At 39.6% G+C, this 13,981-nt stretch overlaps 1 protein-coding gene across 3 annotated transcripts in view; it reads right to left on the reverse strand.

Moving 5' to 3' along the window:
• The window catches only part of CFH (complement factor H), a 108,993-nt gene extending 101,596 nt beyond the window's left edge, over positions 1–7,397 (reverse strand). For 2 of the 3 annotated variants that reach the window (XM_061633979.1, XM_061633978.1), the window contains exon 1: positions 7,183–7,396. In XM_061633979.1, the coding sequence (XP_061489963.1) occupies positions 7,183–7,249 (67 nt within the window). In that variant the 5' untranslated portion in view covers positions 7,250–7,396. Of the gene's footprint in view, positions 1–7,182 lie in introns of all 3 variants that reach the window. The other variant, XM_061633980.1, reaches the window with a different exon arrangement.
• Between the last annotated feature and the right edge of the window lie 6,584 nt (positions 7,398–13,981).

A 13,981-nucleotide genomic window follows, 5' to 3' on the forward strand; every position in this document is an offset into this window, starting at 1 on the left:
GGCAGGGTTATTCAGTGAGCAAATAGGATCTCTTTTAATTGTGCTATCGACCTGCTTACTTCCACTCTGACTGGGGGATTTTGCAGCATGGGGAAGAGATGGGGGCACATCACAGCTGAAGTTCACCCATATAGGAGCATTATCTCTTATTTATTACAGAGACGCCTGTTGCAGGTTTTGCTGCTGAGAGCAGCAGTCAGTTAGTGCGGCCACTTGAGTCACAGCTTGTTGATCCTGAGGAGGCAAAACTAGAAAGTGAGGTTCAGAAAGGAGGCCCTGTGCACGAGGAGGAGGAGGGCATGAAGCAGTGCCAGTTGCCCACAGCCACATCTGCAGAACAGCAAGTACCATGGTTTGGCTTTGAGAAAGCTTGTACATTTGTGAGCCAGAGTGGGAAAAATGTTGTTGTACGATGCAATTACTGCCTTCCAAGGATCAAAAATCTGAGATCAGCTGTTTCCCCCTCATCCAATGTGAAGAAACATTTTGAGGTAAGCCTTTGTCATGCTGGTCCTCAAAGAGTGTCCATTGTCTATTTATGTTTAAATTGTGAAGTTCCTCTTCCATTTTTTCTTGGATTCATGCTTTGTTCTTCTTCCTCAGAGGGCACACCCTGAGAAGCTGAGAGCAATTGAAGAAGCAATAAAGGCAAGGAGACGTGGCCTTCCTGAACCAATGCATGACACCCCTCCTCCCAAAATGCTGAAGCAGCAGCAGACAACCCTTGAGAGGTGGGGATCTGGCAGGGATCTGCTTCTTCTGGCAGCCTGCGTACACCCTCGCTTCAAACTAGATCGGCTGGAATCGTGTCAGGCCACCACCCATACCAACAAGTAAAAACATTAGGGAAGCCCTTTGGGTGGATTACTCCAAGGGAAATGTTGTCTCAAGGGAGGCATCAGAGGGCTTAAGGTGGTAGGCAGGGGCTGGGCCTTTCCTTCCTGGGGCTCCTCATCACAACCTTGGGTTGCTGCAGGTAATCCTTAAGGGTCTGCTGTGCTGCCCCATGAGTGTGGTGACTTGGTCACCTTCCTACCTTCCATGTCATCATCCACAGGCTCAGGCTGGACCCTGAACCAGGGGACATGACAAGCATCAGGAAATGAAGAGCAGATGATGGTTTCCTAACATATATGTGTTAACATATCCTCTCTCTTTCTTAGATACACAATGGAAGCCTTGTTGAAAGCCGAAATAAAGATGGGTGTACTTAATGAGGACAGTGATCAGTCTTCAGATAAAGACCAGGAAGGAGATGACTTAGAAGATGACTTCTTTAACTTTCTGCCCCAGGGCAAGAAGTCAGCAGTGGACACTGCTGAGGAGGAACTGGTGAGGTACCTGAGGTCTCCCAGCAGGGAAGTGTCATCACTCCATGGCTTTCCACGTGTGCTGCGGTGTTTTTTGCAGCACAACACAGGCATGCCTTCAAGCGCCGCAGTAGAACGCCTGTTCAGTACTGGTGGCAACGTAATGACTGTGAAAAGACATTCCTTGTCTGACATGATCTTTGAGCATCTTGTTCTTTTGTGACATAACAGAAACATATTATAAAAGCATTTCAAGTGTAAAATTTGATTTCAAGAGTTGGGGTATCTTCATTGCTTGGGGGGATGTGAGATTCTGTTATGCCATTATGTTAATCTTATGGATAATTTTTTTTATTCTACTACCCCCTGTGTGTGTGTGTTTATTTTTAATATTGTTTTAGGCTTCTTAGATGTGCAGCAGCCAAGGCCAGCACCTTGTAGGAGTTTTTAAAAAAAAGTAACTGAAATGTAATTGTAGTGATTACTTTTGAGAAAAAGTAAAGTAATCAGTTACTTTCAGAGCAGTTGTAATTGTAACGGTAATTACTACTTTTTGGGGCCAAGTAATTGTAACTGTAATTTATTACTTTTTAAAAGTAATCTTCCAAGCTCTGGGTAGTTTGGAAGGGTGCTGAGAGTTAGAAAACTCCTATTCTCCTCATAGAGAGCCAGTGTGGCATAGTGGTTAGAGTATTGGACTATGACTTGGGAGACCAGGGTTTGAATCCCCACACAGCCGTGAAGCTTGCTGGGTGACCTTGGGCCAGTCACTGCCTCTCAGCCTCAGAGGAAGGTAATGGCAAAACCACCTCTGAATACCGCTTACTATGAAAACTCTATTCATAGGGTTGCCATAAGTCGAAATTGACTTGAAGCCAGTCCATCTCCGTTTTTCATTCTCCACATAGCTGCAGTTTCCAAAGTGATTTAACAGTCAGTCCCTCTTCCCAGGGAACTCTGAGAATTGTAGCACTATGAGGGGAATAAGGGTCTCTTAACAACTCTCACAGTTCTTCACAAGCTACCAGGATTCTTTGGGGAAAGCCATGACTGTTTAAAGTGGAATAGGTATATGTGTGAGTGTGGCCCCATATAGGCAGTGGAGCACACAAAACAGTCCTAGGCTGCCAAATCCCACAGGCTCACCCAGTAATCTAAAGCCCTGTGCCAATGGCCTCTTGGAATTCTCCACTTCATTTGCGGACAAGGAAATTGGAGGGACCATTTCATAAAATTTCTTTATGGGGAGGAGACATTCTCCAATAGTTTTGCAGTACACCATTAGCAATGGCAGGAGCACAACCTTTTTATCCTAAGGCTTTTTGATAGCTATCACTGCAAATGGCAGCAGTGGCAACTGGCTGCTATTTTGCTTTATCTACAATGCACTTGTCCTGGTATCATTCTAGGACATTGGAGGGGGGCAGGGATGGCTGTTACCACATAAATATGGTGAAGAATATTGAGAGAAAATTCTGCGAAGTGGCCTTTTTCTGTCAAAAATTGAGAAAAAAGAAAAATCTGAAGACATTTCTCTCAGAAAAATGTCTTCTGAGAAATTTCAGGTTAGTGCATACAGCATTGCATATAGCACTATTGGCTAATAGCATGAGAAGCAGAACAGCCCCTGATTTTTCAGCTTCAATTTAGATTTCAAACGTATAACATTTTCTTTTTCTAAAGTGTGCTTTCCTTTCCATTTATGTAATGGACATATTTCAGAACCTGTTAGAAAACATTTTGGATAAAAACATATTTATTTTCAGAACATGTATCACCATCAGTTCTTTAGGATTGACAGCATGTTAAATGCTCAATATTGATGTTCCTAGTTACTTTAATCTAAACGAATCCTGATCAACAACACAGACAAAGAATTCTCATATCATAAACACTTCTTTCCCCGTTACCACCCTCAAGGATATCTGATGAGCAATGAAAATACACTGAAGTCTACAACATTATTTGTCATATTATACCTGAGAGCACAGTACGAGAAATTGGACTTGAGCACTAACAAAAAGGAGTACAGTCTGACTTTCTATTTACCACATTCATACATAATTTTTACTTCCAAATCAAGCCTTGCAATCCTGGGCCATGCTTTCAGAATTTTCCTTCATCTGCAGACTCTAAGTAAGGGGGGGTACATATGATATTTACAAGTCAAGAAATGAATATTCTGGCTGCTGGTGGTGGTGGAGTGTGAGTGTGTGAGTGAGTGAGTGTGAGAGTGTGTGAGAGTGTGTGAGAGTGTGTGTGTGTGAGAGAGAGAGAACACACTTTAAGACCAGTTCACACATTAAAGTTGCCATGTGCGTCCCAGTAATGATCAATCTCCATTTGGCTTAAAAGGTTTTAAATATTTACAAGACAGTCACATAATATTGCAAGTTCACCCTCCATGTTCACAGCAGCCACCCATATCTGGCCCTACTATTAGGTAGAATGAGGTGGCTAATAATCATGAAAGGGCAGCAAATTGTTATTCAGTTATTTAGAAAGAGCAGCAAATAGTTAGTTAATTAGTTATTATTGAGTTAAATTGTTAGTTATTTAATTTAACATTGTTGTATTTTCACTGTCAGAGAGGAGAGATGCTTGTGGAATTTTCTACCTGAGGCACTAAAATAACTTGACTGGCCTCGCACACTATGCAGTTTGTCTTGAGGAGTGAGGAGATGCCATTTTTTGCTCTGCCTCAGGGAATAATTTGGGTGGGCCCTGACTGTGAGGCAATGGAAACTCACAATGTAATGGGATCAAGTTGTATGGTAAGTACTTCCAAATGTTATGGATCTGCTGGAAATTGTTTTCCAAAAACATATTATTTTTAGGGTTATCCCCAGCCTAACCATATCCTGCAGGATTTAGAATTCCTTGTTTTGGTACTTTTGCAGACCACCATGATTTTGAGTAAACATTGACCAATATATTCAAAAGTGACATCACATTTACAAACGCAGGGCTGGGAAACTTGTGACACTGCCCGCCTCCCAAAGTTGTTTGATTAGAACTTTCATAGTTCTTGACCATTGGCTATTCTGACTAGAGTTGATGGGAGTTAGATTCCAACAACATCTAGAGAACCACAGGCTTCCCACACTGTGCTAACCAAACATGGCAAACTAGAAGTCAAATTACTGGTGCTCATAGTCAACTTTAGTCTATGGATATACAATCAAAATGTTTATCTGCATTTTCAAAGTGCTACTCTTTTCATTTTAAACTTATCTGTCTACCGTTGTCAGCATCAATTGCTGACCCTTGCTATCAAAACCCTTCCCCTTGCTTTCTTCCTCTGCTCCAAAAGTTAGAAGAAATTCAAAGATGAAAATAGCCATTGTTATTATGTGACCAGACAGTTTTTGATATTTTAAATCAGATCAGAATCCAAACCAGAGATATGCAATTGCGTTATGAAGTAACATGTTAATATTGTTACGGGGTACTTCCTCAACATATATCCAAAGAGAATGGGCATTTACACATTTGCATGTGCCCATTTTCCAGAAGCAGCATTTAATATATAATATAATAATAGGGTTCATCTGTCACATGATATTCATGATACTGATGCTACATTGATATCCAATTCCCAGCTTGCCGCTATTTCTGCTGCAGATCTCCTTTGTGTTGCCTGTGCTGCAAGCAGGGATGGGGCACGCAAGGAAGGAGTGGAGCCACAACACTGCAGCCAGAGACTGGTGCTGCCACAATGCGGCACTTCCCAGTCAGGCTTCAGTGGGCTTTAGCTGGCAGTTGGGAGCAAGGTCTGGGAGCAAACCAGAGGGAGGACTTTCATCCTCCAGTCCACTCCTAGAGTATAAATTGCTGCTAGGTTGCAAATGCCAACAGTTTTGTCATTGACTTCAGACTGTTGCCAATGAATCTAAAGTAGCAGCAAAGGAAGCACCCTTAGCTGCCACACACCCAGGTTGCAGATAGGGTCCACTGGAGTAACCTGTGCTGGGATGGATCTTTGAGCCCAGCAACTTCTTCTTGGTGACCAGCAGGCTGGTGGGAGGAGAGGTAGTCTGCATGGGATCCTTGCCTTATACCAGGGCAAACTCTGATATGCCGTAGCCAATAAGGTTGTGGCCATGTTTAACCCACTAGTACATTGTGACACAGAAAGATGTTGAAAATGGGCAACTAAAGAACACATACATGGAATAACAATTCATTTGCAAAGGAGGAAGAACGTAACTTCTTTTTTTTAAAAAATGGCATATTTGAAAAAGCAGTATATTCTTACTTGCTAAATATATACTTGATTTTTTTTAAAAAAATCTCGAACACAATCTGTAACATAGGAAGCTTCCTTATACCAAGTCAGACCATTGGCCCATCTGGGTTGGAATTGCCTAATCTGGCTGGCAGAGGCTACCCAGGATATTTCAGATGGGGGATATTCCCACCCCTACCTAGAGATGCTGGGGATTGAACCAGGGACCTTCCGTATGCAAAGCAGAGGTTCTACCACTGAGCTATGGCCCTTCCTCAAATCTGTATATAAAGTAGCGATGGGCACAAAACAGCTCCGCTTATTTTTCTTTTTTATATAACTATGGACACACACACACAATCAAATAAGAAAACACATACACCATACAATTGCAGTGCAATCCTATGCACGTGTATTCAGAAGAAAGTCCCAATGATTTCAATGGAGCTTATTTTGACGTGTGTATAGAATTGCAGCCTTACTGCTTACTACAAATAAAATAGGCTGTGTTCTCATATTTTAATAGAATAGGTATAGATGTTAATTTCAAGCTCATATTTTGTTTTTCAAAAATCAATAAAAATCACAATTTGTTCACAAATTCAGAATGTTGTTGCTTTCCTTATGTCTCTCTTTGCTTGGATCCAAAAGTGTGAATAGACCAGGGCATGACCGCCACACATACATTAGTCTGCTCATGCTAAGCAACATTTCCAACACGTATTGCCATTAGCTGCTCTACCTTTCAGCAGACACAGTCCCCCACCTGAACAAGCTACATCTGCAAGAATGTCTTATTTGACATAGCTTTTAAAGTTTTAGGAACCTTGTTCTCTGTCATTATACTAAACACACAAACCTAAACAATTAATCAAAATACTTTTTTTCGCTAAACAAACATGCAAAAACCTCTCCTATTCTTATATTTGTACAAAATTTCTGATTCATAACCTTGTTTCTGATGTATTCTATGCCTCATTTTCTTTTCATACTTCAGATGTGTATAAAAAACCCTGTCTCTCAAAGTTATGTGAGATAGGGTATTGGGTTCTACTGAATATTTATAGAGCATTTACATCTGACTGTTTTACCAATATTTATAGACTTAACAATGTAATATTTGCACATCTATGCAGAAGTTAACACCACAATTCACAGAATTCAGTGGAACTTACTCCCAAGCAAACTGGTTTAGGATTGATGCTTAAGTATCCTCAATTAAGCACACAAAATTATATCTTAAGATAGCCCAGGTGTTCCCAAATCACTGGAAGAGGGGTAGGTTACAAAGCTACCCTTTCCTAGTAGAATTTGCTGTCTCAGTAAGTTGATATGAACAGTTACACAGGAAGACCCACTGAACTCAGTGAGACTTCAGAATGAACATGTTTAGATCTGCACTACACAGCTTTATTCCCAAATACAAATCACAGCTGATTCAATCTACTCAGATCTTTAACTGCACAGTGGGAACATGAAAGATATTAATCTAGAACTCCTACAGCCTGCCTTGTGAATGTTTACTAGAATTCCTATGAATTAGAAGTGTTTAGCCTTAATGTTTAGAACTGTCACCCATATCTGTATATTGTTTGAACATTGAAATGAATTTTGACTGCATCAATTTAAAATTCAATTACTTACCTTTCTGTGCAGTACAAGATATCCATAGCAGGAGCAGAATAGTATAGCCCAACAAATGGGATGTCATGATTGAGCCTCCCAAAGGGCTGTCACCCTTTTGGAATAGATTTTGTCTAGTTGTCTGTAACTCTCAGCTACATGCATTCAACCTTTCCTAACTGTTCCAAAGAATGACCTCGCTTAAGCTTTTTCTTCTCACTTCACCAATCACTTCCCTATTGCAACATACACACAATCAACCTTTTCTTTTTGGCAGAGAATTATGCAAACTATGTAGAACTTCCCCAATTTCTCAACTGCCTCTGCCTTTCCTGTTCTGTTTGCTTTGCGTATCTCGCATTTAACATTAGCAAGTATTTTCATCTGGTCTTTCTCAGGAAACCCAAACATTGTTGCATTGACCTATCAATGTAAAAGAAGTTGCCTAAAGGATTCCAGATTTTCCTTGGCAAAGAATCTTTTAGTTTCACACAGAACTACAGTTGAAGTTGTAGGCTTTTTCAGCTCTAAGGTTCCTACATTGCCAGAACTTTATTCTCTCTTCTGGGCTGCAAGCATTTTTATCAAGCTCCCTACGCTCCAACACAAACCCCAAGCAGGGATCATTACATCTTATTCATTTCTTCAAAGCAGAAAGTTAGCCATGTCTATTAACTTCAATAGGTCTACTCTGCGTAGGACTACCATCGAATACCACCCTGTATATAGTACCACCAAGATATTTGGGTGATGTATTTTTTATGCGTGTATTTATTTGAAACATTTCAGCTCAAGGCAGCTGACAAGAAGGATAAAAACACAGATTAACAATTTAAAACCAATCTTACAGTATAATCATAGCACAGGAGCATCAGAAAATTAGAGCAGGTAGGGATGGGCAAATCTGTCAATTTTGGTTTCTCTCAGGTCACATCCACACCATACATTTCAAGCAAATTTAAAGCACATAGTTTCTCCCAGAGAATCCTCAGAACTTTAGTTAAGGGTCCTGGGGCTGGGGCTCTGTGAAAGGTAAACTACAGTTCCAAGGATTCTTTGGGGAAACTATGTGATTAAAATATATGGTGTGAATATGATCTCAGTTTCTTATTTTTCCACGCTTCAGTTCTCAACATTTTCATGCCAGTTTGTGAATTTTCCTTTAAAAAGTCCTTATGAATATTCAGCTGCATTTTAGTGTGAATTTGTCCTAATATACAATTTTTAAATGTAATTAGTTCTGTCTAATATACTCATTTTTGCAAAGCAGTTTCCCCAATACATACAGTTTTACACCCACTTTACCTTAGTATATGCATGGCTGAAGTAAAGTATATGGCTGGAGAACTGTATTGCAAAATTCAAAGAAATGCAAATTTCAAAGGATGACTGTTTTTCGCTTCAGGTATTCTTTTGAAAAATGCACATTATACAGGTTTACATTTAAATGTGAACTGAATCTAATTTCTCTCGACCCCTAACAGAAGGAATAAACATTCTTAGAAAATCAGAAAGTTAAAAACCCAGTTCTCAAGACTTCAACTTCATAAAAAGGATTTTTTTTAACCAAACTATGGAACACCATTAGAGACAGGAGATGAGATGCAGTGATGTAGTTGTCCAGGGTTCCAGGGGCCATTAGACCCCTTACTATTTAGGGAGCAAGGTCCCAGTAGGGTTCCTATGTCTTAAGTGTCCTTTCCTGCTGACTGGAGCCAATCAAAGTTAAAGAAGGCAAGTCAGCCACTGAGAACACTCTTCTCAGTAGCTAACACACTCCCCTTTCATGCTGATTGGCTCCTGGCAAAATCTGTTGTTGCAGGAGAAAGCACATGCACAAAGGACTGAGCAGTATGGATACAATGACAGTGAAGAAGCAAGCAAGCAAGGGAAAGTGGAAAAGAAGGTAGGGGAGTAATCACAGTAATTAAGTAATCACAGTTTAGTGTTACTTTTGCACTCAGACAAACTGCAGTTAATAACAACTATGGTTTACTAAAAAAAAGCCCATTTCAAATCTTGGTTTATGAAGCTAGCTTGTTTCAGAGCTTGGAAAAGTTACTTTTTTGAACTACAACTCCCATCAGCCCAATCCAGTGGCCATGCTGCCTGGGGCTGATGGGAGTTGTAGTTCAAAAAAGTAACTTTTCCAAGCTCTGGTTTCAGTAAACTATGGTTAAGATTAACCAGAGATGTTAGGGTTCAGACATAATGTTACATTGGTGTTATTTCAAAATGGACAGTTACTTGGGCTTGTAACTGTGCAAACCATCATTTATATTGTTCCTTTAAAGCAACTGCTTTGAAAACAATAAAAAACTCCACTGTAGCATGTTTACTTCAAAAATACTATGACACATTATCTCAAGCAAGTGTGCATAAAATTTGCTAAGGAGCATTCTGCCATCTATTTGAAATGCAACAGCAGGGATCATTCAATTTGTAACTGAAAGGTTAATTTGATTACTGCTACAGTTAACTAGCCAAGAGGGGGATGGGGGATGCTTAGCAACCAGGCAGAGTGGCAGGATCTTTTTTTTTTTACAATAATTTTTATTCAAATGTTCATAAAACAAACAAAACAAAATCATAAAACATTCAAAGACAAAAAACAAAACAAAACCAAAATGATTAAACAAAAAAATAAAATGTTGACTTCCCATTTGTCGCAGATCAGTTATAGGTCTACAATATATAACAATCCTGTCTCTTAAATTATATTATAAAATCACTTTCCTCCAGTAGTTATCTTAATTAATCATCAAATCTCATAAACATTACTTTATTCTTTCCACAAAAAGTCAAAGAGAGGTTTCAATTCTTTAAGAAATATATCTATCAATTTTTCTCCAAATAAATATGTCGATTAATCCATCTCGTTAATAATAATAATAATCTTATTGTCATAACCATAGTCCAAATAAACATATCGATTAATCCATCTCATCAAATCTGTTAGGTCCAATAATTTCAATAGCCATTATTCCATTATCCATATTAATTCCATCTTCCATCTTCAATAGTCCTGTTAAGTCCAGTAATTTCAGTGTCCAATCTTCCATTATCAGTATCATTCAATTTGTAACTGAAAGGTTAATTTGATTACTGCTACAGTTAACTAGCCAAGAGGGGGATGCTTAGCAACCAGGCAGAGTGGCAGGATCTTCAGTGAGGTAACACATGCTCTTATAGGCAGTGTAGTTCTGATGGAATTTTCCTCTATATGTTTGGTTATATGTCTCCCTACTATCTGTAAGGCCTGAATCTTGTGCACATTTACACAGAAGTTAAGACCCACTCCCAAGTGAATGTGCAAGGGAAGCTGAAATATCCAATACTTCTGCTGTCATATTCTGGAGTCTTCTGTCCTATTACTGTTTTTCTTTCAGTTACTCTCTCTCTCTCTCCCCCCTTCATTTTTCATCAAAATCCAGCTCCTATGGTTTTATGATCAATTGCTTCACTTTCTAAATTTTTGCCAGCTGAAATGAAGCTTATGGTTAGTTTTGGCCTAAGGATTGTCCGAGGGAGTCCCTTCTCGGAATATGAAAGCAAACATTCCTTCTGCAATGTTTGCTAACTAAACATTGCAGCATGATAGAGAGGCAGAAGTAGCACACTGCTATGGAAATAAGACCAGATAGATATTTATTGTATCATAAATGACAATGAGGAAATTACTTTCTAAACTTTTTATTTCATAGGTTACTGTTATAATGAAGATTTTTTAAACACTTATGTATCTCTCTAACAACAGTTAGAAGAAAAAACTTTAATCCTAGCTAGAATTGTTTTCTGTTTTAAAGTTTTGAGGAACCTATTGTTTATACAGATCAACAAAAAGGATAAAAAGAGAGAAAGTGAAGAACAAGAGAAGAATAATTTATAATAATTTGCATTTAATTAGTTATGGAGCCTAAATATCATTTAGTTTCTACAAATGACGAGGTGCGCCTGGCGCCAACAGTGGTATCTTTTCAGCACCAGGTCAAGACTTTCCTCTTCTCCCTGGCATTTTAGCATGTGTTGGTAAATTGCTTTTTAAAAATGTGTTTTTAAATTTGTATATTTGTTTTTATTTTTTTTAATTGTTGTAAACTGCCCAGAGAGCTTTGGCTATTGGGGGTGTGTGTGTATACAAATGCAATAAATAAATAAATGTAATGGAAAACAATGAAGTGAAAACATCAGATCAGAATGAGTGTGTTCCTGAATTCTGGTGCAAAATGGAACAGCTCCCAAATTTTTTTTGATCACATTGCAATAAGCATTATCCTCTTGCTTCCCCATTAAGCTACCTGAAGTGCTATAAGTAAGATAATAACTCTTCTGTTGTTCCTTTTAAGTTTGTTTTAACCAAAGAATTCAATAATACTGTAGATCCATGGGCACATGACATCCAGTAATTCTTTGTATATACTGGAGGGTCCAAAACTGTTTAACCTCAGTTCGAAAGAATGTAAGAGAATACTATTTATTTATTATTTGATTTATATCCCTCCCTTCCTCCCAGCAGGAGCCCATGAATATGAAAATAGCACCACATGGCTCTGGACAGGGCACATAAATGTTTAGGGCAGTTTCCAACAGAGTACTCCTATCAGCGCAAGGATTTCTGCTTGCATACCTCCCCTCTCCCTGTGCCCTCCCCAAATTTGCAGTGGAGGATTGGGGTAACCCTCAGATTAAGGGGGCATGCTCGGGCTGCATAGGGAGAGGAGAGGCAGGAAAAATTCCACTACGCAGCCAAAAGCCAGCAGAACTATTTTGTTGGAAGTGACCCTAGTGTTTTACTTTGATCCATGTTTGATACAAGTGACACCATATTGAGATCCACAACAGCAGAAGTAATAAAAATTAGAATACATGGGTGGGGGGTGGGGGGTGATTGTGGGTGGTGATACCATGCCCAGGAGTGATTTAATACTGGGAACGATCTATCAGCCCCCTGATCAAAATGCTCAGGGAGACCTGGAGATAAGATATGAAATTGAGGAAGCATCCAAACTAGGAAATGTGGTGGTAATGGGTGACTTTAACTACCCGGACATAGACTGGCTGCATATGTGTTCCAGTCACGACAAAGAAGCAAAATTTCTAGATATTCTAAATGACTATGACCTAGACCAGTTGGTCATGGAACCGACCAGAGGGATGGCAACCCTGGACTTGATCCTCAGTGGGGACTGGGACCTGGTGCAAGAGGCAAGTGTTCTCAAACCGATTGGGAGCAGTGACCATAGTGCTATTAAATGAAACATACATGTAACTGGCCAATTGCCAAGAAAATCCAATACGGTCACATTTGACTTCAAAAGAGGAAACTACACAAAAATTAGGGGATTGGTAAAAAGAAAGCTGAAAAACAAAGTCCAGAGGGTCACATCACTCGAAAATGCTTGGAAGTTGTTTAAAAACACTATATTAAAAGCTCAACTAGAGTGCATACCACAAATCAGAAAAGGTAGCACCAGGGCCAAGAAGATGCCAGCATGGTTAATGAGCAAAGTCAAGGAAGCTCTTAGAGGCAAAAAGTCTTCCTTCAGAAAATGGAAGTCTTGTCCGAATGAGGAAAATAAAAAGGAACACAAACTCTGGCAAAAGAAATGCAAGAAGACAATAAGGGATGCTAAAGAATTTGAGGAGCACATTGCTAAGAACTAAAAACCAGCAACAAAAAATTCTATAAATACATTCAAAGCAGGAGACCATCGAGGGAGGCGACTGGACCCTTGGATGATAAGGGAGTCAAAAGTGTACTAAAGAATGATAAGGAGATTGCAGAGAAGCTAAATTATTTTTTTGCATCTGTCTTCACAGTGGAAGATATAGGGCAGATCCCTGAACCTGAACTAACATTTGCAGGAAGGGATTCTGAGGAACTGAGACAAATAGTGGTAACAAGAGAGGAAGTTCTAGGCTTAATAGACAATATAAAAACTGACAAATCACCGGGCCCGGATGGCATCCACCTGAGAGTTCTCAAAGAACTCATATGTGAAATTGCTCATCTGCTAACTAAAATATGTAACTTGTCCCTTGGGTCCTCCTCCATGCCTGAGGACTGGAAAGTGGCAAATGTAACACCAATCTTCAAAAAGGGATCCAGGGGGAATCCCGGAAATTACAGGCCAGTTAGCTTAACTTCTGTCCCTGGAAAACTGGTAGAAAGTATTATTAAAGCTAGATTAACTAAGCACATAGAAGAACAAGCCTTGCTGAAGCAGAGCCAGCATGGCTTCTGCAAGGGAAAGTCCTGTCTCAGTAACCTATTAGAATTCTTTGAGAGTGTCAACAAGCATATAGATAGAGGTGATCCAGTGGACATAGTGTACTTAGACTTTCAAAAAGCGTTTGACAAGGTACCTCACCAAAGACTTCTGAAGAAGCTTAGCAGTCATGGAATAAGAGGAGAGGTGCTCTTGTGGATAAGGAATTGGTTAAGAAGAAGAAAGCAGAGAGTAGGAATAAACGGACAGTTCTCCCAATGGAGGGCTGTAGGAAGTGGAGTCCCTCAAGGATCGGTATGGGGACCTGTACTTTTCAACTTGTTCATTAATGACCTAGAATTAGGAGTGAGCAGTGAAGTGGCCAAGTTTGCTGATGATGCTAAATTGTTCAGGGTTGTTGAAACAAAAAGGGATTGCGAAGAGCTCCAAGAAGACCTCTCCAAACTGAGTGAATGGGCGGGAAAATGGCAAATGCAATTCAATATAAACAAGTGTAAAATGATACATATTGCAGCAAAAAATCTTAATTTCACATAGATGCTCATGGGGTCTGAACTGGCGGTGACCGACCAGGAGAGAGACCTCGGGGT

This window comes from Rhineura floridana, chromosome 6, assembly GCF_030035675.1.
Source record: "Rhineura floridana isolate rRhiFlo1 chromosome 6, rRhiFlo1.hap2, whole genome shotgun sequence".
Lineage (NCBI taxonomy): Eukaryota > Metazoa > Chordata > Lepidosauria > Squamata > Rhineuridae > Rhineura > Rhineura floridana.